Below are 25,491 nucleotides of genomic sequence, written 5' to 3'. Positions count from 1 at the left end.
CAAGTTTGTAGCGTCATACCCAAGAAGACACGAGGCTGTAATTGCTGCCAAAGCTGCTTCAACAATGTTGAGTAAAGGGTTAAGTAAATGTGATATTTAAGATTACTTTAAAAACATATTTTTTGCTTTGTCATTATGTTGTATTGTGTGTAGATTGATGAGGGGGAAACCACTATTTAATCCATTTTAGAATAAGGCTGTAACGTAACAAAATGTGGAAAAAGTGAAGGGGTCTGAATACTTTCCGAATGCACTGTATATTAGTGTGGGGGGGGGGGGGGGGGGGGGTTTGTAATGCATTATGCAAGTCTTACATTTTACACACTAGATGATGCACAGTTAAATGAACAAAACGTTTGTTTATTTGCAATGTATTCATGGAGAATACTGTATCAATATCACAGCCCTACCAACATGGCACTGAATACCACTGGCCTTAAAGTCCTTTGAATGAAGTATGATCTCAATGACCGGAAGGCACGTTTTCATCTCAACGTTGATTTTTAAGGCAGAGGAATAATTGTCATTGATTAGGCCCTACGACATCCTGACGAGTCAATAAAACACGTTTCCAACTCAACTTTCAAGGCATAATATGAAGGATTTCAGTGGCAGTGAATACGGCCTATGACAGTCATACAATTTGCATCTAGCCAAAATGCTGGGCATTGGCTTCGGTTTCTGTTTCTGTTCTATTTTAAAGAATAACTTCAAATTATCCTGGGAGGGTGTCCCCTCCTATCGTTTAGTTCTAACTGGTGTCCATGCTTTCCACTGCGCCGGAGCGTGTGTCTCCCTGGATGCTCTCTAAGATGGAGGCCATCTCTGCGTTGGTGCGTATCTGGTTGGCAAAGTCGGCCATGGCAGGGCTTTTCTCCACCTCGCTGATAGAGAGCAAGGCTGCCACGGCCCTCATCGCTGAACGACGCAGCTCCTCCTGCTTCTCAAACTCCTGCTTCACTGACCCCGCCTTCACCTGGGACGACGATAGAAGAAGAAGAAGCAAATATTAATTTAAACACTCATCTTTTATTGGCGACGTTAACGTAAATACAGCGAGCTCAAAGTATTGGGACAGTGACACGTCATTTGTTTCTGTACTCCAGCACTTTTGATTTGAAATGATACAATGATTTGTGTCATTTTGGAGTCACTTTAAAAAAAAATTGTAAATAAGAATAGAATATGTTTCTAAACACTTCTACATTAATGTGGATGCTACCATGGTTACGGATAACCCTGAATGAATCGGGAATAATGATGAGTGAGAAAGTTACAGACAAATATCGTACCCCCAAGACATGCTAACCTCTCACCATTACAATAAAGGGGGGAGGTCAGCAGACCTTACAGATAATTGTATGTGTGGGGTACACAGATGAGGTAGTCATTCAAATATCATGTTAAACACTATTATTGCACACAGAGCGATGTGTTCGCAGCTCTAAACTAACAGGTTAAATTAACTAGCAGGTTGTAACTATGTGTTTGCAGCACTAAACTTACAGGTTAAATTAACTAACGGTTGTAACTATGTGTTTGCAGCTCTAAACTAACCGGTTAGATTTACTAACGGTTTGTAACTGTAGTGCCTTCAGAATGTATTCACACCTCTTGAATTGTTCCTAATTTTGTTGTGTTATAGCCTACATTTAAAAATGAATTAAATTGTGATTTTGTGTCACACAATAAATACCCCATAATGTCAAAGTGGAATAACGTTTTTTGACATTTTTACAAATTAACAAAAAATAGAAAGCTGAAATGTCTTGAGTATATAAGTATTCAACCACTTTGTTTACGGTAAAGCTGTACGTTAGTTCACACAATTTCCTACTTGGCATATTGTCTAAGTACATTATGCAACCCAGATAGACGGTTCTTAGACTGTGGACTGGCACAAGCCCTACCTTCACCTGGAATGAAGATGATGCCATCTTTTAATTACCAGGATCATTGTTTTGATTGGTGTTCTATTCACAGTTATATTTCCTAGCCAGCATAGCTTAGCGTAATAATGGTAAGATGTTTATGGATGGTTAGTCAATTCAGCCCGAGACGAAAAGTACAAATATGTGTCCTGTGCACAAGTCAAGGTGGATCTGTTGTAGTTTGTTGACATCCAGATAAGAAAAGTGGCGCTTTTAATTATTATTATTTTTCTAAACTTTTTTTACCCCCAATTTCCTGGTATCCAATTGGTAGTTACAGTCTTGTCTCATCGCTGCAACTTCCGTACGGACTCGGGAGAGGCGAAGGTCGAGAGCCGTGCGTCTTCCAAAACACGACCCAACCAAGCCGCACTGCTTCTTGACACACTGCCCACTTAACCCGGAAGCCAGCCGCACCAATGTGTCTGAGGAAACACTGTACACCTGGTGACCTATAGAGCTCCATTTTTATAAAATGGTCTGCCTACCAATGTGAGAGACGCAGACTCAGTCTCAACCTTTAAGTCTTTACTGAAGACTTATCTCTTCAGTAGGTCCTATGATTAAGTATAGTCTGGCCCAGGAGTGTGAAGGTGAACGGAAAGGCTGGAGCAACGAACCGCCCTTGCTGTCTCTGCCTTGCCGGTTCCCCTCTTTCCACTGGGATTCTCTGCCTCTAACCCTTTTACAGGGGCTGAGTCACTGGCCTACTGGTGTTCTTCCATGCCGTCCATAGGAGGGGTGCGTCACTTGAGTGGGTTGAGTCACTGACGTGGTCTTCCTGTCTGGGTTGGCGCCCCCCCTTGGGTTGTGCCATGGCGGTGATTGTTGTGGGCTATACTCGGCCTTGTCTTAGGACGGTAAGTTGGTGGTTGGAGACATCCCTCTAGTGGTGTGGGGGCTGTGCTTTGGCAAAGTGGGTGGGGTTATATCCTGCCTGTTTGGCCCTGTCCGGGGGTATCATCGGATGGGGCCACAGTGTCTTCTGATCCCTCCTGTCTCAGCCTCCAGTATTTATGCTGCAGTAGTTTATGTGTCGGGGGGCTAGGGTCAGTCTTTTACATCTGGAGTATTTCTCTTGTCTTATCCGGTGTCCTGTGTGAATTTAAATATGCTCTCTCTAATTCTCTCTTTCTCTCTTTCTCTCTCTCTCGGAGGACCTGAGCCCTAGGACCATGCCTCAGGACTACCTGGTATGATGACTCCTTGCTGTCCCCAGTCCACCTGGCCGTCCTGCTGCTCCAGTTTAAACTGTTCTGCCTGCAGCTATGGAACCCTGACCTGTTCACCGGACGTGCTTGTTGCACCCTCGACAACTACTATGATTATTATTATTTGACCATGCTGGTCATTTATGAACATTTTAACATCTTGACCATGTTCTGTTATAATATCCACCCTGCACAGCCAGAAGGTAAAGCTGTACGTTAGTTCACACAATTTCCTACTTGGCATATTGTCTAAGTACCTCATAGCCTGGTTCCTCTCTAGGTTTCTTCCTAGGTTTTTGCCCTTTCTAGGGAGTTTTTCCTAGGGAGTTTTTCCTAGCTACCGTGCTTCTTTCACATGCTTTGCTTGCTGTTTGGGGTTTTAGGCTGGGTTTCTGTACAGCACTTTGAGATATCAGCTGATGTACGAAGGGCTATATAAATAAATTTGATTTGATTTGACCGTGTCAGTGTGCACTGCGCCCGGCCCGCCACAGGAGTCGCTAGTGCGCGATGGGACAAGGACATCCCTGCCGGCCAAACCCTCCCCTAACCCAGACGACGCTGGGCCAATTGTGCACCGCCCCATGGATCTGCTGGTCGTGGCCGGCTGCGACAGAGCCTAGACTCGAACCCAGAATCTCTAGTGACACAGCTAGCACTGCCTTAGACCACTGCGCCACTCGGGTAGGCCCTCACTTTTAATTATTTGAGGCTTTTGTGGACTGCCATGTCATAAGTCTCCTTACCTTAGTGGTGCAGGTAACCCTGAGAGGTTCGATCAGTCTGTCCAGTCTCTGGACCACAGCATTGGGACACAGACAGCAGAGTCTGGCCAGCATGATGAATGTCAACATCTGGGGGGGAAGACATTTTAGAGAAATAAGATGGGAGAGACATTCTGTTTTCAATGCCGGACGTGCATAAAAATGGAGGAATTCAGTTTGAGCACTAGCCACAGAATATGGAGCGTGCAACATGGTTCAATGTGCCTTTTTAAATCAGCACAATCTACTTGTTCATGTTTTCAAATTGCCACCGTCTTGGAGTTAGAATTGGGGTCATATATACAGTGCTAATGCCGATACAAAACAAGAGTAATGGAGAACACTGTACAATACGGAGAACTTAGCAAATGAGGCGGTTGTGGTAAGTACATCTTTATGCACCTTCGGCATTGGTTGACAAATCTCTCATTGCATCAAAGTTGGTCTCTCGTAACAAAACAGAGTTCTGGGTGATTAAGGTTTAGATTTAACCTCCCCAACTTTTCTGACAGACAGCATGGCCATCCCCGGGTCCCTAACAATGCACCGCTCTCATCGAAAACCATTAAGTTGGCTGTGTACTTTATTAAACATCATTTGTCCGGTTTAGGAGTGCCCCAACACACTAGTACCATGTTTTTAGAGATTGCAAAGGCCTTGAGGAAGTTAGTTTGCGTGCAGTCTTACTCTGATGTCGTAGTGGTCTTTAAGGCCTTCTTCTACGCGGTCGAGGAACTCGAAGATGTCCAAGCAGTCCAGACAGCTGTCCAGTAAGGTATACATGCACTCAAACGCTGCCTTTCTCACGTCCAGACCATCGTCCACTGTGTGCTTGAACGGACCCATCTCCACCTGACATAGACACAGTGTTACCATCCTCTCGTTTTGTAGCATACACATATTCAACACATAGTCAATACAGGGGATTTTTTTAAATGCATACAAGTATTCACCCCCCTTGGCATTTTTCCTATTTTGTTGCCTTACAACCTGTAAGTAAAATTGATTTTTGGGGGGGGGTTGTATCATTTGACTTACACAACATGCCTGCCACTTTGAAGATACAAATATCTTTTCTTGTGAAACAAACAAGAAATAAGACAAAAAAAACTGAAAACTTGAGCGTGCATAACTATTCACCCCTCAAGTCAATACATTGTAGAGCCACCTTTTGCAGCAATTACAGCTGCAAGTCTCTTGGGGTATGTCTCTATAAGCTTGGCACATCTAGCCACTGGGATTTTTGCCCATTCTTCAAGTCAAAACTGCTCCAGCTCTTTCAAGTTGGATGGGTTCCGCTGGTGTACAGCAATCTTTAAGTCATACCACAGATTCTCAATTTGATTGAGGTCTGGGCTTTGACTAGGCCATTCCAAGACATGTAAATGTTTCCCCTTAAACCACATGTGTGTTGCTTTAGCAGCTTAGGGTCATTTTTCTGCTGGAAGGTGAACATCCATCCCAGTCTCAAATCTCAGAAGACAAACAGGTTTCCCTCAAGAATTTCCCTGTATTTAGCACCATCCATCATTCCTTCAATTCTGACCAGTTTCCCAGTCCCTGCCAATGAAAAACATCCCCACAGCATGATGCTGCCACCACCATGCTTCACTGTGGGGATGTTGTTCTCGGGGTGATGAGAGGTGTTGAGTTTGTGCCAGACATAGCGTTTTCCTTGATGGCCAAAAAGCTCAATTTTAATTTAATCTGACCAGAGTTCCTTCTTCCATATGTTTGGGGAGTCTCCCACATGGCTTTTGGTGAACACAAAACGTGTCTGTTTATTTTTTTCTTTGTCAATGGCTTTTTTCTGGCCACTCTTCCATAAAGCCCAGCTCTGTGGAGTGTACGGCTTAAAGTGGTCCTATGGACAGATACTCCAATCTCCGCTGTGGAGCTTTGCAGCTCCTTCAGGGTTATCTTTGGTCCCTTTGTTGCCTCTCTGATTAATGCCCTCCTTGCCTGGTCCGTGAGTTTTGGTGGGTGGCCCTCCCTTGGCAGGTTTGTTGTGGTGCCATATTCTTTCCATTTTTTAATAATGGATTTAATGGTGCTCCGTGGGATGTTCAAAGTTTCAGATATTTTTGTATAACCCAACCCTGATCTGTACTTCTCCCAGAACATTGCTTGCTTGGTGGTGCCCCTTGCTTAGTGGTGGTGCCCCTTGCTTAGTGGTGTTGCCCCTTGCTTAGTGGTGTTGCCCCTTGCTTAGTGGTGTTGCCCTTTGCTTAGTGGTGGTGCCCCTTGCTTAGTGGTGTTGTCCCTTGCTTAGTGGTGTTGCCCTTTGCTTAGTGGTGGTGCCCCTTGCTTAGTGGTGTTGCCCCTTGCTTAGTGGTGTTGCCCCTTGCTTAGTGGTGGTGCCCCTTGCTTAGTGGTGGTGCCCCTTGCTTAGTGGTGGTGCCCCTTGCTTAGTGGTGGTGCCCCTTGCTTAGTGGTGGTGCCCCTTGCTTAGTGGTGGTGCCCCTTGCTTAGTGGTGTTGCAGACTCTGGGGCCTTTCAGAACAGGTGTGTATATATACTGAGATCATGTTTTTTAGAATTTTATTTTACCTTTATTTAACTAGGCAAGTCAGTTAAGAAAAAATTATTATTTTCAATGACGGCCTAGGAACAGTGGGTTAACTGCCATGTTCAGGGGCAGAACGACAGATTTTTACCTTGTCAGCTCGGGGATTCGATCTTAAAAAACAAAAAATATATTTCACCTTTATTTAACCAGGTAGGCAAGTTTAGAACAAGTTCTCCTTTACAATTGCGACCTGGCCAAGATAAAGGAAAGCAGTTTGACACATACAACAACACAGAGTTACACATGGAGTAAAACAAACATACAGTCAGTAATACAGTAGAAAAATAAGTCTATATACAATGTGAGTAAATGAGGTGAGATAAGGGAGGTAAAGGCAAAAAAAAGGCCATGGTGGCGAAGTAAATACAATTTAGCAAGTAAAACACTGGAATGGTAGATTTGTAGTAGAAGAAAGTGCAAAGTAGAAATAGAAATAATGGGGTGCAAAGGAGCTAAATAAATAAATACAGTAGGGGAAGAGGTAGGAACAACTCAATATTAGGAAGGTGTTCCTAATGTTGTGTACACTCAGTGTATATTTCCACACTATGAGGTTGGTATAATACTGTGAACATGATGATAACTCTCTTTTAGTGTAAGAGAGGTTTGAAAAGACCGCCTGAAATATCTGCTTGTTGCTGTGGGATAGAGTTTTGGTGACATCACCAGGCGGTAAATTACTCAATAGACCAATAAGAAAAAGAGTTCCAAACCTCTCTGCCAATAACAGCTAGTTATTTCACTCCACACATAAACCACTGTTTAGGGAGCATGTAGCTTCTCCCTACACGACAGGTGATATTCCGCCCAAACTCTGTATAACATGGGCTATCCACCCCCGTTCCTGCAGCTACCCAGGGCTTAATTTGGGAAACATCAAATACATAAACTCAACAAAAAAAAAGAAACGTCCTCTCACTGTCAACTGCGTTTTTGTGTAAATATTTGTATGAACATAACAAGATTCAACAACTGAGACATAAACTGAACAAGTTCCACAGACATGTGACTAACAGAAAAGGAATAATGTGTCCCTGAACAAAGGGGGGGTCAAAATCAAAAGTAACAGTCAGTATCTGGTGTGGCCACCAGCTGCATTAAGTACTGCAGTGCATCTCCTCATGGACTGCACCAGATTTGCCAGTTCTTGCTGTGAGATGTTACCCCACTCTTCCACCAAGGCACCTGCAAGTTCCCGGACATTTCTGGGGGGAATGGCCCTAGCCCTCACCCTCCAATCCAACAGGTCCCAGACGTGCTCAATGGGATTGAGATCCGGGCTCTTCGCTGGCCATGGCAGAACACTGACATTCCTGTTTTGCAGGAAACCACACACAGAACGAGCAGTATGGCTGGTGGCATTGTCATGCTGGAGGGTCATGTCAGGATGAGCCTGCAGGAAGGGTACCACATGAGGGAGGAGGATGTCTTCCCTGTAACGCACAGCGTTGAGATTGCCTGCAATGACAACAAGCTCAGTCCAATGATGCTATGACACACCGCCCCAGACCATGACGGACCCTCCACCTCCAAATCGATTCCGCTTCAGAGTACAGGCCTCAGTGTAGCGCTCATTCCTTTGACGAGAAACGCGAATCCGACCATCACCCCTGGTGAGACAAAACCGCGACTCATCAGTGAATAGCACTTTTAGCCAGCCCTGTCTGGTCCAGCAACGGTGGGTTTGTGCCCATAGGCGACGTTGTTGCCGGTGATGTCTGGTGAGGACCTGCCTTACAACAGGCCGACAAGCCCTCAGTCCAGCCTCTCTCAGCTTATTGCGGACAGTCTGAGCGCTGATGGAGGGATTGTGTGTTCCTGGTGTAACTCGGGCAGTTGTTGTTGCCATCCTGTACCTGTCCCGCAGGTGTGATGCTCAGATGTCCCGATCCTGTGCAGGTGTTGTTACACGTGGTCTGCCACTGCGAGGACAATCCTTTGTCCGTCCTGTCTCCCTGTAGCGCTGTCTTAGGCGTCTCACAGTACGGACATTGCAATTTATTGCCCTGGCCACATCTGCAGTCCTCATGCCTCCTCACAGCATGCCTAAGGTACGTTCACGCAGATGAGCAGGGACACTGGGCATCTTTCTTTTGCCGTTTTTCAGAGTCAGTAGAAAGGCCTCTGTAGTGTCCTAAGTTTTCATAACTGTGACCTTAATTGCCTACCGTCTGTAAGCTGTTAGTGTCTTAACGACCGTTCCACAGGTGCATGTTCATTAATTGTCTATGGTTAATTGAAGCATGGGAAACAGTGTTTAAACCCTTTACAATGAAGATCTGCGAAATTATTTGGAATTTTACGAATTATCTTTGAAAGACAGGATCCTGAAAAGGGGACGTTTATTTTTTTGCTGAGTTTAGTAACATGTTTTCACAAGGAAACATATTCCATTAATCTGTTTGACAGCCCCTCTACGTGCTCAATAAAGGAATGAAGGAGAAAGAGGATGAGATGGAAACGCACGGTGGTCAGATATTCTGTAATGTGTCAGCCTATTAATTATGAAAATATAAAATATGACCTATTACGAGGCTATTCAAAATACAAATTCACTATAACTGTAGCCCAACTCTGAATAAGTGAATAAGTTTAGGCTAGACCAATTATGTACCAAAGGTTTCTGAAATCTGTGTTATTTAGTATTTTTATTGTGCCATGTGTAATATGAGGTAGTATAACGACACAATCATTATTTTAATTCAGGAGGAGTTTTTTTCGGGCTTGGACTCATATATCATAATCTCTAATATGCATATGAGTGTTCTGAATGAATCCTCACCTTAGAAAGCAGCTGTCCATTTCATTGTGTTTGGATTTGAAACAACATCCACAACAACCATGTTTTCCCACTCAGTTTCAACCTGCTGTTGAACTTCTTTCTTCACATGTATCAATCACAGTGAGGTGAGTTTTAAAAGCATCATACTGTTTCAGTGTTTTGATGTGATTTTTCCATCTCATTTGCATTGAGGTTAGAAGAACATTAGATCCATTAGTGAACTGATGATCGTTAGCGAGTTGGGTACTACTAACACGTGTCCAGAGTGAATAAAAGGAGTTTACACACTGACTCAACGGTCACATAGAATTGTACTGCGGTCATGACACATGACATCAGGTGTGGCGGAAATACGGTCACGGCAACAGCCCTAGTCCTTCTTGATTTGTTTCTCGTTGTAGAGGTTAGGTGATATTGAGGCTAGCAGGCCACACACACACACACACACACACACACACACACACACACACACACACACACACACACACACACTCTCTCTGATAAGACACACTACCTCTCTGATGAGGTCCTTCCTGATCTGTGTCTCGTTGTAGAGGCTAGGCAGTACTGAGGCTAGCAGACCGCGGATCAGAGAAGGTTTGTTGTGGGCCGCTGAGTTGAACATCACCAAGGCCACACGACGTACATTCGGGTCTTTGTCCTGCAGAGTCTTCAGGAAATCACCTGGCATAGAGAACAGGGTGATGATCATTAAGAACCAAATGGAAGAAATCAAACGGAAACAGGGAGGCAAACACTCATTTTTTTCCCCGTTGCAATTTATTTATTTTTTCATCATTGTCCCGTTACCTGAATGAATACAACCCTGGACATTTTAGCATGTTGTGGGTGCATTTTCAATGACACCGGATTTCTCCATACAGTGCACTATTTTTAACCAGATGTGGCTTTAACCCTAAAAAGTGGACTACGGTTGAATAAGGCTGTCATATAACCAGTGTAAAAAAATATATATATGTTGAGTCACTTTGACATCTTACCTATGCATCCTTTGAGTAGTGAATCTATAGGTACAGGCTGATCAACGATGGTGAACTTAACAGCAGTGACCACAGTACTGCGGGCCACAGGAGACCCTGAGGAAAGCTGTTGTTTGAGCCTGGGCAGGAGCTGAGCCGGATTGACCATGGTAAGTTTCCCCAGACACTCCGCCACCACATTCCTCGTCCCCTCTTCGGCACACTCGCGGTTCTTAAAGAGAAGAGCCCAGATATCCTCGACGTGGGCCAACAAGCTCTCCGCCGAGCAGGCGCCGATCACCTCTTTGAGGCTGTGTAACAGCAGGTACCTTCTCTTTGGCTGGCTACCTATCTCCTTCAGCATAAAGGGAAGGTACTCCTCCAGGTTGCCCACACAGATGTTCCCCAGAGCACAGGAAGCGGCTGACTTGACTTCCTCGTTGGGAGAGGAGAAGGCCTCCAGGATCACAGTCTTTAGCTCCTTCTGACCCCCCAGGTTCATGGTACGCCCCACCTCCCCCAGACACAGGAAGGACAGGATTCTGACGGACTCGGAACACTTGGGGTTCTTGACTTCCTGGATGAAGCTGGTGACCATTCCGGATGCTTCTTTAGGGCACACGGAGGATAGAGCAGCTACACACCTGGCCAAACATGAGATAATATAAAACAGAAAAAAAATAAAAACCTCATTTTGTGTTTCCTCCATGCCTCTACAGGACACTATAGGTATATCACTTATATCTATCCTCTTTATCTCTCCACTTAATCAATCAATCAATCAATCAATCAATCAATCAATCAATCAATCAATCAATCAATCGAACAAACCACTACTCCTACCTGGCCACAGAGTAGTAAGACTGTCTGTGCGTGGGTGTGGGGTCTGTCGCCTTCCCTGAGCTGTGGAAAGGACCGGTGAGAGCTTTCAAGAGGTCGTTGTATCCCATGTTCCCAGCCTTAGTGACCACCAGGGCCTTGAAGAACTCCAAGATGGCCGACAGAGCCCCTCCTTGCAGCAACGGGGAATGAACCAGATGAAACACACCAGGTAAGACGGTGTTCCCGATCTTAGACAGGGAGGAGGGGCACACCTTAGCTATACAGGTGAGAAGCATCACCGCCACCTGGGATATGTGCATGTCGTTCTCCTCGATCAGGGCAGGTAGCTCATTGAGCACAGCCTCGATCATGGGCGGCTTCAGGCTGTCGCTGTAGTTCATAACTATCATGTTGAGGGCAGTCAGTGTGCTCAGCTTGAGGGCACGCTGGTTCTTCCTGAGGAAGGAGCCTAGGATGGGGATGCCCTCAGTGAGTAAAGGTCGGAGGTCGATCTTGAGGGGCGATGTGGCGATGAGAGTCAGGGTCTTCACCGCTGTCAGCCTGTTAGGAGAAGAATTGGACTACTTTGAAACAGAGATAGTGATGCTGCACATGTTGTCACAGAAGCCATTATTGAAGAGATACAAAGATGAACCCTCCAACTCTATGGATAAGATACATTATTGTCATGGAGACACTTTTTGTCTTATCCCCCCCAATATACTCATAAACCCACAGGGAAGCTTGGAGGAAAGAGTTAGCCACAGTGCAGTTTAGGGGGTTGAGTGTCTTGCTCAATGGCACAAGATGGTATTGGGATACTGATGCCAGTAACTGTCCTGTTGCAGGCTACTTCCCACCCTACATCAGATTTTTTTTACAGTTGGAGCAGGGATTTGTACCTGCAACACACTAGGCTACCTACCTGGTGATCTCGTTCTTCAGTCTCTCCAGGAAGATCTGCAGTGTCGGCTGGAGGTCCCCACCCAGCTGGTCTCCTACGTGACACACAATGTGACCCATACAGGAAATAGCTCTCTCCTTCACTTCCTGGTCAATGTCTGCAGCCTTCAGCCTCTTCAGAGTGGCAGAGAACATATCCTTCACGTAGGGTTTGACGTCAAAGGCGGGTAGTTTGTCTAGAGTAGAATAGATACTTTTATTTGGAACAGAATTTCTTATTCTACCTTTTCATCCCAACCCCAGACACACAATGATCTGACACCAGTAGCCAGTTCAGTCCCCACTATTTCATCCCCCCTGGCCCAGGACTTGAACCAGCAACCTTTCGATTACTGATCCACCTCTCTAACCTCTGGACTACAGTACCTACCTCCTAACGGGCGTATGATCTTGACCATCTGCTGAGTGACCAGTAGGGCCTCGGAGGTGATCTTATAGAAGGTGTCCTCCACACACTGCACCACCGCAGGCAGCATACCTTCATGTGAGGCTGGAACACGGCAGGAGGATGGCTGCACAGGAGGACATTGAGGAAAGAGAGGGCATCGAGCTTCATGTTGGACGAGGTAGACTTGTCTGTAAGGGAGTGAACTATACCTGAAAAAGAGAGATGCCAGACAAAAGGTTAATATAAATGTCAAGATGACTTTTTTTTTACATTGTAACAATAACCATTCCAAACACTATTTCCTTTTAAGTTATAGTACTATACTATTAGGGACAGGAGTTTTTCTGACCATGTGGCTAGAACGAGAAATAGTCCTGGTCCTTTGACTAACTACAGAGAAGAAATTAACAATTGTTGTAGCCTATAACTACAGTAGGCCCTGGGTTTTTCCTGGCCAGGTCACATGATCGATGCCCTCTCTTTCCTCAATGTACCTCCGAGGCCCTACTGGTCACTCAGCAGATGGTCAGGATTATTTTAAATGTTATGTAGCTCTGTTATTGAGCTGTTCTTGTCTATTATTGTCCTGTATTCTGTTATGATTCTTGTTTTATTGTGGACCCCAGGAAGAGTAGCTGCTGCTTTTGCACCAGCCAATGGGGATCCAAATAAAATCCTATTTGTAATGGAAAAACTACTGGCCCCAGAAATTAACAAAGGAATGTAGTAATTTAATGAAGAAGAAGTGTTTAAGTGAGCGTGTGAGTGAGGTTACCAAGGATGAGAGATGGTATCTTTTTATTTTATTTTTTATTTCACCTTTATTTAACCAGGTAGGCTAGTTGAGAACAAGTTCTCATTTGCAACTACGACCTGGCCAAGATAGAGCAAAGCAGTTCGACACATACAACAACACAGAGTTACACATGGAATAAACAAACATACAATCAATAATACAGTAGAAAAATATATATACAGCATGTGCAAATGAGGTAAGATAAGAGAGGTAAGGCAATAAATAGGCCATGGTGGCAAAGTAATTACAATATAGAAAATAAACACTGGAATGGTAGATGTGCAGAAGATGAATGTGCAAGTTGAGATACTGGGGTGCAAAGAAGCAAGAATAATAAATAAATAAATACAGTATGGGGATGAGGTAGGTAGATGGGCTGTTTACAGATGGGCTATGTACAGGTGCAGTGATCTGTGAGCTGCTCTGACAGCTGATGCTTAAAGCTAGTGAGGGAGGTAAGAGTCTCCAGCTTCAGAGATTTTTGCAGTTTGTTCCAATCATTGGCAGCAGAAAACTGGAAGGAGAGGCGGCCAAAGGAAGAATTGGCTTTGGGGGTGACCAGTGAGATATACCTGCTGGAGTGCGTGCTACGGGTGGGTGCTGCTATGGTGACCAGTGAGCTGAGATAAGGCGGGGCTTTACCTAGCAGAGACTTGTAGATGACCTGGAGCCAGTGGGTTTGGCGACGAGTATGAAGCGAGGGCCAGCCAACGAGAGCATACAGGTCGCAGTGGTGGGTAGTATATGGGTCTTTGGTGACAAAACAGATGGCACTGTGATAGATTGCATCCAATTTGTTGAGTAGAGTGTTGGAGGCTATTTTGTAAATTACATCGCTGAAGTCGAGGATCGGTAGGATGGTCAGTTTTACGAGGGTATGTTTGGCAGTGTCATGACGTTGGCCTGTGGGTAAGGTTTATGACCCCCCCATAAATAGCTTTCTCCCTTCCCCTCTCTCTCTCTGACTCTACTGAAGGACTCTTGAATAACCTTTGTTAAACATAGAGAGTCTGGGAACATCAAACAAGTGGGGGGAAAGGAACCATATTTCGGTAATAGAACCAGTTGGAAATATGAGTATGGATGTCAGTTCGGTTGTCATCTGAGACATTATGACTGATGACAGGACGACATAAACTGTACCTGGGAAAGTCTACACATTCTAGTTATCAGATTCACATGGAATTGTTGTTCAATTTAAATGTTTGATATTGAAACTGTTTGTTAGAAGATTAAATGTAATTTTATCTTCCAAATGAGAGAATTGGGTTTTCATAAGGTTAGAGGCCTGCTCAATCAGTGGCTCGCCCCTGTGAAGAGACATGGGTTATAAACTATGAAACACACCCTTCTCCCCCTCCACTATATAAGCCCTTGACGAAAATGTAACCTGTGTTCCGGGTACATTAGGGCGACGGCCCGATGTCAGAAGGATTCAGATAATAACTACAGAACGAAGCCAACCTCAGCGTGAGCTTTGGTTGCGAATGGTATGAACTTTGAACTCTTATTCACTACAAAAGTGATACCTCCTAGCCATTGAGTTAGCAGCGGCCGCTGTAAACGTGGGCTAGGGAAGGACGGACGACGTATCCAGTCTAACACACAACGAAGAAACTACAACGTATCCAATTTACCACCAGAGACATTCTTCCGAGGACAGGAAGATCTCTGTTGGCCAACACGGCCAGCATCTACGACCAACCTACCGAAGCGCAGCTCAGAGTAAATATTTATTGCATTTTCCTTTTCCAAATGGGCGGTAATTTAGAATGCATAAGATAATGTATTTACGATAGCATAGCTGCTGTTTCTTTATTCCTAAGTCTTCCCGCTCTTTCATTCAAGCCCAACCCCCTTTCCTTTGTGTAACCAGCTTTCATACAGGTTCCGTTCACCAGGGATGTTTTCTGTATGACATAATTTGTATTCTGTGTATATGTAATTCTGTGTGATTAGTTAGGTATTTGGTAAATAAATAATTAAACCCAATTTTGTATTGCTGATTCAACATGTTAGCCAGGGTTCGTGAAGATAACCAAGAATTTACAACTTTCAGATGAGACTGAAATAAGGTGATGATTAATATTGACTGCTATTGATGTAAAATATGACTAGGTCTTTAAGAGTTTATTCAGAAGATAACAGCTCTATAAACACTCTTCCGTGGTGTCCCGACTTTCTAGTTAATTACATTTACATGATTAGCTAATCAGGTGATATTAATTACAGAGAAATTCTTTTATAGAATAGCACTTAATCCGGCACAGCCAAAGGCACGAAAGTAGCATGAGTGAAGGATGCTTTGTTTCGAAATAGGAAGCCGATTCTAGATTTAATTTTGGATTGGAGATGTTTAATGTGAGTCTGGAAGGAGAGTTTACAGTCTAACCAGACACCTAGGTATTTGTAGTTGTCGACATATTCTAAGTCAGAACCGTCCAGAGTAGTGATGCTGGACGGGTGGGCAGGTGCGGGCAGCGATCGGTTGAAGAGCATGCATTTAGTTTGACTTGCATTTAAGAGCAGTTGGAGGCCACGGAAGGAGAGTTGTATGGCATTGAAGGTCATCTGGAGGTTAGTTAACACAGTGTCCAACGAAGGGCCAGAGGTATACAGAATGGTGTCATCTGCGTCGGCCCGAGAATTGAACCCTGCGGCACCCCCATAGAGACTGCCAGAGGTCCGGACAACAGGCCCTCCGATTTGACATACTGAACTCTATCGGAGAAGTAGTTGGTGAACCAGGCGAGGCAGTCATTTGCGAAACCAAGGCTGTTTAGTCTGCCAATAAGAATGTTGTGATTGACAGAGTCGAAAGCCTTAGTCAGGTCGATGAATACAGCAGCACAGTAATGTCTCTTATCAATGGCAGTTATGATATCGTTTAGGACCTTGAGCGTGACTGAGGTGCACCCATGACCAGCTCTGAAACCAGATTGCATAGCGGAGAAGGTACGGTGAGATTCGAAATGGTCGGTAATCTGTTTGTTAACTTGGCTTTCGAAGACCTTAGAAAGGCAGGGTAGGATAGATATAGGTCTGTAACAGTTTGGGTCTAGTGTCTCCCCCTTTGAAGAGGGGGATGACCGCGGCAGCTTTCCAATCTTTGGGGATCTCAGACGACACGAAAGAGAGGTTGAACAGGCTAGTAATAGGAGTTGCAATAACTTCGGCAGAAAGTTTTAGAAAGAGAGTGTCCAGATTGTCTAGTCCTGGCTGATTTGTAGGGGTCCAGATTTTGCAGCTCTTTCAGAACATCAGCTATCTGGATTTGGGTGAAGGAGAAGTGGGGGAGGTTTGGGCAAGTTGCTGTGGGGAGCGCAGGGCTGTTGACCAGGGTAGAGGTAGCCAGGTGGAAAGCATGGCCAGCCGTAGAAAAATGCTTATTTAAATTCTCAATTATTGTGGATTTATTGGTAGTGACAGTGTTTCCTAGCCTCAGTGCAGTGAGGGTGTGAGTGAGGTTACCAGGGATGAGAGCTGGTATGTGAGGGTGTGAGTGAGGTTACCAGGGATGAGAGCTGGTATGTGAGGGTGTGAGTGAGGTTACCAGGGATGAGAACTGGTATGTGAGGGTGTGAGTGAGGTTACCAGGGATGAGAGCTGGTATGTGAGGGTGTGAGTGAGGTTACCAGGGATGAGAGCTGGTATGTGAGGGTGTGAGTGAGGTTACCAGGGATGAGAGCTGGTATGTGAGGGTGTGAGTGAGGTTACCAGGGATGAGAGCTGGTATGTGAGGGTGTGAGTGAGGTTACCAGGGATGAGAGCTGGTATGTGAGGGTGTGAGTGAGGTTACCAGGGATGAGAGCTGGTATGTGAGGGTGTGAGTGAGGTTACCAGGGATGAGAGCTGGTATGTGTTTTCCCAGGGCTCCTGGCAGTACGTTGGCCAGCTCTGTCAGCAGACAGAAACAGCCCTGTCTAGACTTCATGCTCTTCTCCTTCAGCTGCTTGTGGAGAGCCTTCACTACTGTGGGGACCTGGGAAACAACAAATAAAGCACTGAGAAACACCTCAAACGAATGAAAGCTCACATAAAAACGTACTGAAATATGTCTCATAATTCACCTTGTGATCTCTGTATTGTGAAATACACAATATTGCTATTACTGTATGTCCTGCTGCTGTCTTGGACGAGGACCCACTTTAAAAGGCATTTTATCTCCATGAGACTAACCTGGTTGAATAAGGGTTAGAAAACAACACCAAACAAAACAAATGACCTGTTTCTTGAGTAGAGTGATGGCTTGGTCTTCTTTGACTCCAGGCTCTGCTGCTGTGGTGATGAGGCCCTGAGAAGGCCTGGTCTGTTTGAGTAAGGCAACAAAGGCTACAAAGATGTCTGTCTTGACGTTCTCCTCCCTCTCTTTAAACCGAGCCAGCAGGGTTGGAGCTACTGAACCATACAGCTCCACTAGCAGGTCTCTCCTGGTGCTGATCACAGCCTCCAGACACTTCACAGATGACCTCCGTACCTTCCAGCTCATGTCGTCATCATCACTGTACTCGTCATCTGACTCTGCAAGGGAAAAGAACGTTGACTTTGTTCCAATGTCCATACACGCATACCATATTACAATTAATGTCCAATAGATTGCATTTAAATTCCCTAAATTCCCTTACCCTAACCCTAACTCTAACCCCAAACCTGACCCTAACTCTAACCCCAAACCTGACCCTAACTAACCTCAAACCTGACCCTAACTAACCTCAAACCTGACCCTTACTCTAACCCCAAACCTGACCCTAACTCTAACCTCAAACCTGACCCTAACTCTAACCTCAAACCTGACCCCAACTCTAACCTCAAACCTGACCCTAACCCCAAACCTGACCCTAACTCTAACCTCAAACCTGACCCTATCCCCAAACCTGACCCTAACTCTTAACCCCAAACCTGATTCTAACCCTAACCCCAAACCTGACCCCAAACCCTAACTCTAACCCCAAACCTGACCCTAACCCTAACCCCAAACCTTACCCTAACTCTAACCCCAAACCTGACCCTAACCCCAAACCTGACCCTAACTCTAACCCCAAACCTGACCCTAACTCTAACCCCAAACCTGACCACAAACCTGACCCTAACTCTAACCCCAAACCTGACCCTAACTCTAACCCCAAACCTGTCCCTAACCCCAAATCTGACCCTAACCCTAACTCTAACCCCAAACCTGTCCCTAACCCCAAATCTGACCCTAACCCTAACCCTAACCCCAAACCTGACCCCAACTTTAACCCCAAACCTGACCCTAACCCCAAACCTGACCCTAACTCTAACCCCAAACCTGACCCTAACTCTAACCCCAAACCTGACCCTGACCCTAACTCTAACCCCAAACCTGACCTTAACTCTAACCCCAAACCTAACCCCAAACCTGACCCTGACCCTAACTCTAACCCCAAACCTGACCCTAACTCTAACCCTAACCCTAACCCCAAACCTGACCCAAACCCTAACCCCAAACCTGACCCTAACCCTAACCCCAAACGTGACCCTAACCCTAACTCTAAACCTAACCATAACCCAAAATCTGACCCTGACCCTAACTCTATTTAATAATTGCATAATCAGCATAGTTGCTGTTGATAGGTTTGTTGATAGTTTGAGTACCTTGGTCCTCATCCTCTCCGTCCCCTGTGTCCATGGACTCATCCCCGTCCTCATCCTCATCCACATCATAGTTGTAGTTGGGGTCATAGGTGATGTACCTCAGACACAGCTTGATCACCGTGGATATATGAGGGGACATCTCCTTGGGGCATCTTATATAGAAATAACAGATCAATAACAGATCAGGTATTGAATTTATTTAGTAGTTATGTGTCTGTTTTTCATCTGTGTCTAATCTTGTGTGAGCACTGGGCTCTGGTCAGCTAGTAATGGGTGGAATAAATCACAAGAGAAACCTCAAGGGGAGAGAGAGAGAGAGAGAGAGAGAGAGAGAGAGATTCACTAGAGAGTTTTTTTTTTTTACCTGCGGACGAAGGCTTCAAAGGCCTGGAAGCAGTACTCCCTGAGTTCATCATCCTCCACACTGCAGAACGTCATCACCATGGGGACGATCTTCTCTAGGTGCTCGCCTGGAACAGGAACAATACCACCACCACTTACCAGACTGACCAATGCAATGCTGCTCTCTGGTGACTAAAAAGTTCAACAATGTCCATCTTTATTTGCAACCACGTGACAGATATAAAGATGGTTTAGTAAAAAAAAAATGTCTTGATGTCATTTCAGTTCCAGAACTCTAATAAAAAAAAACTATAAATTCAACAATCAAGCTTAAAGAAACTGATCCCCAGCCCACCTCACCCTACCCTCTCCTGCCTGTTGAACAGCACCTCACCCTACCCTCTCCTGTCTGTTGAACAGCACCTCACCCTACCCTCTCCTGCCTGTTGAACAGCACCTCACCCTACCCTCTCCTGTCTGTTGAACAGCACCTCACCCTACCCTCTCCTGCCTCACAGACTCAATGCCCTCTCCTGCCTGTTGAACAGCACCTCACCCCATGCTAAGGTTAGCTATCTGCCTCACCGACTCGATGGCCTCCCTGGCGACTGACGGTGGCCAGACACTGGATGTAGGTGCGTGTGGTGGAGGTCTGCTGTCCTCGGCCCAGCTCAGCCAGCAGGTGCTCAGTGAGCTGGGTGAAGAGAGTCTTACTGCAGCTGGGCACCAGGTGACCCAGGGCCATGATGGCCCTCTTCCTCACAGCCATACGGGGGCTGGTCAACTGGGGGAGCAGGCTGGTCAGGATGGAGGCATGGAAGCTGATCAACGTACCACTCAACCTATAGGGGTGAACAGAGAGGGTAAAGGATCAGATTTTATTCTTTCAAATATCTGAGCTGTGCTTGATTTCCCGAGTACAACGGAATCTGTGGTTTAGTCCCCAAAACTCTAAATGTAATTAAAAAACACTTCAATACTAGAATTGACCTGTATTTCACCCAGATCTGTATAAAATAAATACTGGTCATCATGGAGTCTTCTGCTTTAAAAAAAATCATGTTTATAACACTTCAATACTAGAATTGACCTGTATTTGACCCAGATCTGTATAAAATAAATACTGGTCATTATGGAGTCTTCTGCTTTAAAAAAAATAATGTTTATAACACTTCAACACTAGAATTGACCTGTATTTGACCCAGATCTGTATAAAATAAATACTGGTCATCATGGAGTCTTCTGCTTAAAAAAAATCCTGTTTATTACACTCTAGAAAAGCAGTACTTACCTTCCCAACATGTCCGACAGGATGTCCAAGGCCTCCAGCTGAACAGAAACGTCTTCCTGTTTCCCCATGGCTCCTATCAGCTGAGATGTGATCTTCTTACATACGTTGGCAGTCAGACTTTGACCTGGTAACTCAAAGCAAAAGAGGAATTCTACAACTGTATAGTTTTCTGCGTTCAGATTCTCTACCCTTCCAATAAAGTGTTCACTTGTAGGCTACAATACCTGGTCCAATCCCAAATGGACCACTAAACCCTAAAACCTTTGCCTATAAGGTTTAGGGGTGCATTTGGGATTGAGAAACTGTCATGGATTTAACAAATGGTGGACACTTCCTCCAGTCATTGCTTTCACCGATCCATTTCGCTACATGGTTAGCTGACATAATATAATAAACTCTCAATGTACAGTTTCCATTTCAGAGTTCCTCCAAGGAGGAGAACCATACTGTAGTGTAGCTTGTACAAAAAAAAAGACTCCTACCTATGGAGCATGGGGGCAGCTCAGCGATGACTGTCTTCAGACCCATACTGGAGATGTCTCTGAGTTGTTCCTTGTCTGACATCATGTTAGAGCAGAGAGTATCCACCATGATCTCTACCTGGTATTCTTTCACCTTGCTCACCAAGGGACCCAGACTGCAGCAGAGAGACACAAATCATTACCTAACTAACTGATTGAAAAACAAATAAAGTTGTTATATCTGCAAGTGCTCCTTGAGAAAGACTTAACTATCAACATGTCTATGACACACAGGAGATTTTATTTCACCTTTATTTAACTAGGCAAGTCAGTTAAGAACAAATTCTTATTTACAATGACGGCACTGGGCCAATTGTGAACCGCCCTATGGGACTGCCTATCACGGCCGGTTGTGATACAGCCTAGAATCGAACCAGGGTCTGTAGTGACGCCTCTAGCACTGAGATGCAGTGCCTTAGACCGCTGCGACACTCAGAAGCCCGAGTGGTGATGCCTTGTGTATTTTAAGACATTACAAACACAATGGTTATTATAAAAAGAGACATGCCAGCATTAGCCTACCACTTGACAGCTAGATTCTGCACCTCTCCATTCTTATCTTCCAGTAGCTTCAGGAGCATGGTGACCACCTTCTTCTCACTGTCTTCATCCAACTTGATAGAATCCTTCTGAAGCTCCATCATCAGGTCATTGGTGGCCATGAAGCTGGAGGAAAAGATGAGTCCAACATGACACTTATTCTAGTAACATAAAGTTATCTTTTGGTATTGTAATGTATTTTAGACAGTATTACTTTATGATGGTCATGAACGTGGAGGAAATGAGTCCACTATCAGTTTTGATTCTCACAAAATGAACAATATAAAGTATATATACAGTTGAAGTCGGAAGTTTACATACACCTTAGCCAACTACATTTAAACTCAGTTTTTCACAATTCCTGACATTTAATCCTAGTAACAATTCCCTGGCTTAGGTCAGTTAGGATCACCACTTTATTTTAAGAATGCGAAATGTCAGAATAATAGTACAGAAAATGATTTATTTCAGCTTTTATTTCTTTCATCACATTCCCAGTGGGTCAGAAGTTTACATACACTCAATTATTATTTGGTAGCATTGCCTTTAAATTGTTTAACTTTGGTAAAATGTTTTGGGTAGCCTTCCACAAGCTTCCCACAATAAGTTGGGTGAATTTTGGCCCATTCCTCCTGACAGAGTTGGTGTAACTGAGTCAGGTTTGTAGGCCTCCTTGCTCGCACACGCTTTTTCAGTTCTGCCCACACATTTTCTATAGGATTGAGGTCAGGGCTTTCTGATGGCCACTCCAATACCTTGACTTTGTTGTCCTTAAGCCATTTTGCCACAACTTTGGAAGTATGCTTGGGGTCAATGTCCATTTGGAAGACCCATTTGCGACCAAGCTTTAACTTCCTGACTGATGTCTTGAGATGTTGTTTCAATATATCCACATCATTTTTCTTCCTCATTATGCCATCTATTTTGTGAAGTGCACCAGTTCCTCCTGCAGCAAAGCACCACCACAACATGATGCTGCCACCCCCATGCTTCACGGTTGGGATGGTGTTCTTCGGCTTGCAAGCCTCCCCCTTTTTCCTCCAAACATAACGATGGTCATTATGGGCAAACAGTTTTATTTTTGTTTCATCAGACCAGAGGACATTTCTCCAAAAAGTACGATCTTTGTCCCCATGTGCAGTTGCAAACCGTAGTCTGGCTTTTTTATGGCAGTTTTGGAGCAGTGGCTTCTTCCTTGCTGAGCAGCTTTTCAGGTCATGTCGATATAGGACTTGTTTTACTGTGGATATAGATACTTTTGTAACCGTTTCCTCCAGCATCTTCACAAGGTCCTTTGCTGTTGTTCTGGAATTGATTTGCACTTTTCGCACCAAAGTACGTTCATCACTAGGAGACAGAACGCGTCTCCTTCCTGAGCAGTATGATGGCTGCGTGGGTCTATGGTGTTTCTACTTGTGTACTATTGTTTGTACAGATGAACGTGGTACCTTCAGGCGTTTGGAAATTGCTCCCAAGGATGAACCAGACTTGTGGAGGTCTACAATGATTTTCCCATGATGTCAAGCAAAGAGGCACTGAGTTTGAAGGTAGGCCTTGAAATACATCCACAGGTACACCTCCAATTGACTCAACTGATGTCAATTAGCCTATCAGAAGCTTCTAAAGCCATGACATCATTTTCTGGAATTTTCCAAGCTGTTTAAAGGCTCAGTCAACTTAGTGTATGTAAACTTCTGACCCACTGGAATTGTGATACAGTGAATTATAAGTGAAACAATTGTTGGAAAAATGACTTGTGTCATGCACAAAGTAGATGTCCTAACCGACTTGCCAAAACTATAGTTTGTTTAACAAGAAATTTGTGGAGTGGTTGAAAAACGAGTTTTAATAATGACTCCAACCTAAGTGTATGTAAACGTCCGACTTCAACTGTATATTCTATTCTACCTCTTATTTTCATGTCTCTCCTTATCACACCTGTCATCCAATTATCATAATGTACAGTGATAAGTCATTCTGAGGTTCTAGAAAATAGCATTACATCATAATTATTATTGTTGGACCCACTTTAGTGAAAGGAGTTTATTTATATTATCATAACCTTGACGTTATTATTATTCTTATGCATTTCATTTGTAATAATAGCCTAATCTACACTAAGCATATCATTTGAATAGGTGAGATACGTTATAGGCCACTTTTAAAGTCATTTGTAATAAAAGTAGGCAAAAAAATGACAGTCATTGTTGATAGCCCACATTATTACTGTGTCATCCAACACGCAAACATGCATTGCAAAGCACTCGGCCTTCTTACCGAAAGTCTTTGTCAGTAGATGTCATTTTCTCCAACAGATTGGAGATATGGTAGGAGATATTCGACATCTTGACTACCAATTACAGTTGATTTATATATGATAAAAGTTGAATGAATAACTTAGAAATAGTGTAGCAGAAGTTTCAGCCGGAGAACATGGCGAGAGACAGGGTGGCAATAGTGACGAGCTAAATTTGGACAAGAACAAACTGAGAAACACGACACTTTCAGGGTCCGTTATAAATAGGACCGTGTTATGAGTGAGTGGAGAATAAACTCATAGTTTATACTGACACCTGGTGGAACCAATCAGCAACCAGCGCTCAGCGCACCGAAAGGTTTTTCTCCCTTAAAATTGTACATTTTCTCCAAATCTAATGGCACAACCTATGTTCGAGCCAGTGTCTTAAGTAGTTGAACGTGTTATTACTCCAACCTCGTGAAAGTGACCAACTGACACGTTTTCATTTTCGTCAAAAAACTACTTTATATCGAAAGACGCGCAGTTCGTAGCGAGACGACCGTTTGACCCGATGACTTGACGCATGAGTTTAGCTCGCCAACGTCGCCATGCAACCCAGTCTCTCGTTATTAGTACATATAAACATTGTGCTAATTTGTACACATAGTACAGAATTAATAAGCGACTGGGTTGCGCCATGACATCGCCTACAAGTCTGATCGGAGAAGCAGTTCATTTCGATGGGCTTTATTGGCATGGGAAACATATGTTAACATTGCCAGTAGAAGTGAAATAGATCAGAAACAAAAGTGAAATAAACAATAAAAAATGAACAGTAAACATTACAATCATTAAAAAGTTTCAAAAGAATAGAGACATTTCAAATGTCATATTATGGCTATGTACAGTGTTATAACAATGTGCAAATAGTTGAATAGTTCTTCTTATTCTACTGTCTTTGAGCGGGTTCCTATCCAAATGAAGACTTCCGGTTTCTCAGATTTTTACCTTCAAAAATAAAAGTCCACAGTAAACGCTATGTGTATGATACGAATGAATTCATCTAGGCATCATGCTGAGACATAACACACCACGTCAATACAGATCAAACGTTGCGGTCATATCAAATCAGTCAAGGTACAGTAAGTAGTAGACTACCTACAGCTAGATACAGTTTTACAGGGCAATGGGATTAAGATAATAAATTACCCATTCAAAATCAAATCAATGACAGTCAACTATAGTAGTTAGAAGCTGTCAAATCAAATCAAATCGTACTAGTCACATGAATGCAACAGCAGTAGACTTTACAGTGAAATGCTTACTGACGAGCCCTTAACCAACAATGAAGTTTAAAAAAATACGGATAAGAAATAAAAGGAACAAGTAATTAAAGAGCAGCAGTAAAATAACAATAGCGAGACTATATAGAGGGGGGGGGGGGGGTACCGGTACAGAGTCAATGTGCGGGGGCACCGGTTAGTTGAGGTAATATGTAGGTAAAGTTATTAAAGAGACTATGCATAGATGATAACAACAGAGAGTAGCAGCTGTGTAAAAGAGGGGGTTTGGGGGGCAATGCAAATAGTCTGTGTGGCCATTTTATTAGATGTCACAGCAGCGTTCACAGTTCATTGATGAGGAACTTGACTCACGATAATGTCCTCATAAGAGGTGTCCACCGTGTTGATGACAGAAACCTATATGCAAGACAAACAGATGGGATGATCAGATAT

General features: G+C 44.1%; 1 protein-coding gene across 1 annotated transcript; it reads right to left on the bottom strand.

The window, feature by feature from the left end:
* Window positions 1–339: 339 nt before the first annotated feature.
* LOC106566202 (cullin-associated NEDD8-dissociated protein 1) lies at window positions 340–23,989 on the bottom strand. Its single transcript, XM_074112229.1, is given in 18 exon segments — window positions 340–976; window positions 3,889–3,996; window positions 4,594–4,758; window positions 9,772–9,941; window positions 10,259–10,881; window positions 11,081–11,620; window positions 11,985–12,198; window positions 12,393–12,497; window positions 12,500–12,619; window positions 17,047–17,188; window positions 17,432–17,727; window positions 18,823–18,974; window positions 19,187–19,292; window positions 19,750–20,006; window positions 20,456–20,579; window positions 20,938–21,092; window positions 21,499–21,642; window positions 23,794–23,989. Coding segments are annotated over 18 exon segments (3,714 nt in total). The 5' UTR covers window positions 23,862–23,989; the 3' UTR covers window positions 340–751.
* Window positions 23,990–25,491: the final 1,502 nt, after the last annotated feature.

This window comes from Salmo salar, chromosome ssa12, assembly GCF_905237065.1.
Source record: "Salmo salar chromosome ssa12, Ssal_v3.1, whole genome shotgun sequence".
In the NCBI taxonomy this organism is placed as follows: Eukaryota; Metazoa; Chordata; class Actinopteri; order Salmoniformes; family Salmonidae; genus Salmo; species Salmo salar.
The sequence above is the reverse complement of the archived record's forward strand: the minus strand, read 5'-3'. Positions and strand labels throughout refer to the sequence as shown.